Raw genomic sequence first — 4,621 nt, 5'->3', positions numbered from 1 at the left:
ACTCCCTTCCATGGAAGCCCATGCAGTTGCTAGGACCAATACCCCATAGCAATTGATACGATACTCGGACCGAGCTAGGACACATGCTGTAAAATGTCAGCCTTGAAGACCTTTTTCGAGCCTACCCCCACATTTGACTGCAAGTACCCCCACCCCCGAGCTCTCGCTGATCGTTGCAGGGCTGGGCTGTCTGGAGGCTTCTCGATGTCTCTAGAAATATCTCGACCAAGGGACGAGGCGGACTCGCACTACTGTAACTCGATCTTATCGGCTTACACCGCCCCACAGGTACCCCTACCCCCTGGTCTACTCCCTGGACTTGAAGGGAGTTGCTCAACCCCCCCATTGTTTCTCTTGCAGGCCTTCAGCCTCTTTGCCCCAGTCCGTGGCCTCCGACCATTCAGCCGCCACATGCTGACCAACGAGCTCCACCCCACCCCCTACCCCTGCAAGCAAGCCCCGTCACAGCTACGATCCACATTCTCTGTACAGCATGGGTCTATCTTAGGGGAGATACCAGGGGTACGGACATGGGGGTGGGGGGTACAAGTGTGTAGACTGGTACGGGTGTAGTTGAGGGCTGAGATCTCTAGTTTGCAGGGGTACTGAACGAGATTTTTCAGAAAAAGGTAGGGAGGGGTTTTAGGTAAAATCCTTGTAAGCATTAAGGTCACATGTCACATGTCAGCACATTCCATTGCAAGTTGTCGATATCGCAGCTCCGAAAACTAAAATAGTTTGAACATATGCGTAATAATATTAAAACAAAACATTGAGATTTTTCTAATCATAAGACCAAAACGAAAACGAGAAGCAAACTGACAGTAAACACGCAACACAGTAAGGCGCAAATAGAATCGAAAAAGCAATGTTTCAGAGCCCCTGAGAGTCCAGATACCAAAAGTTGAGATGTCAGCGGATTGTCTCCCCTATTATTGTCCCCAACTTAATACTTTTACGCTATGTAAAACAGATATATACATTTATACAATTTTAATTTGTACCAAGCAGAGTGCCACGGACTCTGATTTCGGTTCTCATATAAAATAGTTTTTAAAGGGGGGCGTCTCCATATTATTCCCTCGGGGTGGCGCGGAAGAAGAAGCCGACGGCAAACATCGCTGCCAGAGACTTGTTCTTCCTGCTGCTCCTTGTTGATCCCTCTCGGTCAATCGCATCCTCGTCTTGAAAGCCCTTCATCTTCCATCAACCTTGCGAGCATGTACTCAAGTGCAAACTCCATGAGCTATGACTTCTCGTCGGGGTTTCATCAAGCCTCCTCCATCAAGACTCTCTTTCCGGAGCATCAGTACGAGCCAGACTATCACATGAAAGCGCACTCAAAGAGCAATGCTGCTCCCGAGCGTGAGCTGCCAGCGCCCCTCACGTGGCAGGCGATGAAGCAAGTGATGCTGGAGACCCACACGGGCACCAAGAAGGCGATTGAGTCATGCTTGGACTGCTACAAGGTGACCTTCTTCCACTCTCTTGTCCTCTCCCTCTTCTCCTGTTTCTTCTCCTCCTTGATGCTGACTTGATGACAGAGCAACCGCATGTCCGCCAGCGATGTGCTTGCCTTCCTTCGCTCCATGATGTCTCAGTCAGCTACGCTTCAGACTCTCTTCAGCGAGCAGCGAGACTCTCCCAAGGGAGAGCTTGCCTCTGCCGACGACATGGCAGAGCTCCGCGCCCTTGCTGGAATTGCTCCTGCTGCTTCCTATAACAGCTACGTCAACAAGTTTCCTGTTCGTGATCACACCAGCGCTCAAGCTCCTGCTCCCCTACCAGCCATCAGCTTCGGAGATGTCCGCAGCAAGCCGGCGCCTCCTGCCCGCGTGAGGAAGCCCAAGGTTGTTGAGCCATCGGATGCTGAGAGGGAGCTTATGCGATGGTGGAGCGAGAAGCGCGTGCCCGAGGTCAAGCGTAGGCAGTACGAGACCGCAGGATGCGTTGCTGGTCATCCCGAGGGCATGAAGCAGTCGGCGTACATGAAGTTTGTCTTTCAACAGCTGCGTCACCTGCTCCCCGCCGAGGGGAAGGCGAAGTTGCTGCATCTGATGAGATCCTACATGAGCGACAAAGACGCCAAGAGCCTGGGCGACAAGGTCAAGGCCCTTGTCGACGAGTTCGACGTCAAGTGCTCCCTCTCCTTCGCTCCCGAATGCACCATCAGAGCTCCCAAGAAGTCGCACGTTCCCGCTGTTGAGCTCGAGGATGACATGGAGCCCGTCGCTCTCCCCGTCCCTCCCAAGAGGCCCCTGCAGGCTCAGTGTGATAAGACCAACATGCCGGCGAAGCGCAAGAGGACCGAGACTCTGCATGGTGCGGACCCGCGTGAGTTTCTTGAGGACGACGATGAAAGCGCCATGTGCCCGGTTTGCCGCGGGAGGACGATCGATGGGTGAAGTGCGACGGCTGCGGCTCTTGGTATCATCAGATCTGCGTGCTCTTCAACGAGGCTGCTCACGGCAAGAGCGTCCGCTTCTTCTGCCGCACCCCCGGGTGCCGCAAGAAGGGCTCCCGCCAGCTCAACCGCAGGCAGCGCAAGCCCTGCTACCCGACCTCTCCCAGCATCGAGTCCTGCCCCCTCAGCGACTTTCTCTCCTCGTCTGTGCAGGCAGTGGCTCGCCAGGACAGGAGCGTCGTGGTGAAGGTTGTCGCGAACAGTGAGACGTCGAGGGAGGCGAAGGTGCGGGGCAAGAAGGTGCAGGAGAAAGTGAGGAGCAAGACTATCTGCGCGTTCCAGCACACGCTCATTGGGTCGGACCTGCTCTTCTTCACCATGTTCGTCGAAGAGATCCGCTGCTCTGATGGCTCGGGGCGCGTGGAAGTGACGCACGTGGACAGCAACGGGCTGTATGAGCAGATGGAGGTTGGGGAGGCGACGAGGGTAGAGAGCGCAGTGATGGAGGCTTACCTGCGCTATGCTCGCACCCTGGGATTCAGCTCAGCTCGCCTGCACCTTCATGCGGGGTCAGACCCTTCGCAGTCTCTCTTCTTCGCTCGCGGGGCTGGCGGCTGGTTCTCCATCGACAAGGCAGTCGCAGCATGCTCGCACATGCTATCCTGCGCGCAGCAAAAGGGAGTGATCCACTCATTCTTGCAGGAGAGCGCCTCCTCCTCCCAAGTGACCCTCCGCGTACTTCTGGGTCTTTCAAGTGGCCGCATGGAGGAGGAGAAGGACGGGGAGAAGACTGGGCTGGTGGCGATGAACAGAAACGAGTGGTACAAGCTGCAGGAGGTGAACAACTATCGGTTCGAGGAGCTTCAGTTCGCCAAGTTCTCCTCGATGATGCTCGTCTATCACATCATCAAGGGTGTCAAGCGCGACCTTGGCTTCTCCTCTCTCCGTCCTCACCCGCAGATGCAGCAGGCGGTCAGCGAGGAGACTCTCAACCTAATGCCTTCCGTCGCTTTCTCCCCTTGCGGGGATTGCACGCACATGCCCGTGAAGCAGGAGGCCGAGTACATCCCTGCTCCTGCATTCGAGGGATGGCAGGAGGAGGCGGAGATGGGAAGCGGAGAGATGTTTGGGTCGGAGCTGCTGAGAGAGGAAGAAAGCTTCTTTCAAGACATGCCTGTTTATGGCGAACAGAATGATCATGTGTGGGACAGTTTCTTGTTCTAACTTTGTAAACTAATACAAACTTGTGATGAACTTTGACGTTATTTGGCTTCTCGTGCCACTCGAGCTCCTCCTCGTTCCCCAACCAACTCGCGCATTCTCTTGTACCAGTCAGCCACCTGCGAATCATTATGCAACCCAACACACCAGCTCTTGTATCCATTCCAACCACACTTCCGTCTCCTCGCTGCTGTTTCTGTCTCATTCCCAGTCTCTTCCCCTCCCTCACTTTCTCTTCCCCTTCCCCTTTCCCTTCCCCATCCTTACCGGAGAGTCTTCGATCACTTTCTGTGTTGCACTGCCGTCCACGGCCCTCAAAACGCCGAAGACACTGAAGAAGAACAAGTGAGATAGGAGAAGAAGTGAGATAGAAGAAGAAGAAGAAGAAGAAGAAGAAGTTGTGAGATACAAGATAACAAGTGAGAAAAAGAGAAATGAGCAGTGAGAAGGGGGAGGAAGCAGGAGGAGAAGGGGGAGGAAGCAGGAGGAGAAGGGGGAGGAAGCAGGAGGAGAAGGGGGAGGGTTCACCAGAGGTCGGCGAGGTTGGGGGAGGAGCCACCAAGGAAGAGTTTGTTATCGAGGGCGTCGGCCCACTTAGAGAGGGAGGAGGCGAGAGCGGCTCGTTCGTCCTCTATCTTGTACTTCTTCTTGAGTTTCCCTTGCGCCAGCCACATGGCCGTCGCCCCCGCCACGTGGTTGGAGTACTTGTCGAGGAGGGAGAAGGTGGGAACCTCCTGCACGTAGCTGAAGGCCTCGTACGACTCGCTGAAGCTCCGCGTGAGGTTGGGGAACAGAAGAACCGCCAGCTCCTTGTCTGCCCAGTCCATCCATCCCCTCACCTGCTCCCCGTCACTCTCCTTCCTCCCTTCACCACCCTCCCCTCCCCTCCCCTCCCCTCCCCTCCCCTCCCCTCAGGAGACACCTCGGGGTCTTTGGCAGATAAGCAGAGTGACTTTGACTTCTCGTCATTTTCCTGCGATTAAGTCTTAGATGACT

The 4,621-nt window shown here is 55.2% G+C and overlaps 2 protein-coding genes across 2 annotated transcripts; one reads left to right on the top strand and one right to left on the bottom strand.

Moving 5' to 3' along the window:
• Positions 1–1,111: 1,111 nt before the first annotated feature.
• Positions 1,112–3,661, top strand: GUITHDRAFT_156703 (hypothetical protein). The gene is made up of 2 exons (XM_005817913.1): positions 1,112–1,469; positions 1,545–3,661. Exons 1-2 carry the CDS (start codon positions 1,221–1,223, stop codon positions 2,403–2,405), a joined length of 1,110 nt encoding a protein of 369 aa, XP_005817970.1. The 5' UTR covers positions 1,112–1,220; the 3' UTR covers positions 2,406–3,661.
• A 5-nt stretch (positions 3,662–3,666) lies between these two features.
• GUITHDRAFT_122806 (hypothetical protein) lies at positions 3,667–4,464 on the bottom strand (the record flags this gene model as incomplete). Its single annotated transcript, XM_005817912.1, has 3 exons — positions 3,667–3,744; positions 3,893–3,956; positions 4,154–4,464. Coding segments are annotated over 3 exons (453 nt in total), but the record flags the coding sequence as incomplete, so codon positions are not given.
• Positions 4,465–4,621: the final 157 nt, after the last annotated feature.

Source organism: Guillardia theta, assembly GCF_000315625.1.
Source record: "Guillardia theta CCMP2712 unplaced genomic scaffold GUITHscaffold_462, whole genome shotgun sequence".
Classification (NCBI taxonomy): domain Eukaryota; class Cryptophyceae; order Pyrenomonadales; family Geminigeraceae; genus Guillardia; species Guillardia theta.
The sequence above is the reverse complement of the archived record's forward strand: the minus strand, read 5'-3'. Positions and strand labels throughout refer to the sequence as shown.

What these genes read in the sequence shown, in the direction of transcription:
- GUITHDRAFT_156703 (XM_005817913.1), top strand. Translation starts at nt 1,221, where the DNA reads ATGTACTCAAGTGCAAACTCCATGAGCTATGACTTCTCGTCGGGGTTT. An exon ending in CATGCTTGGACTGCTACAAG is followed by an intron (nt 1,470 to 1,544) that starts GTGACCTTCTTC and finishes ACTTGATGACAG; the next exon opens with AGCAACCGCATGTCCGCCAG.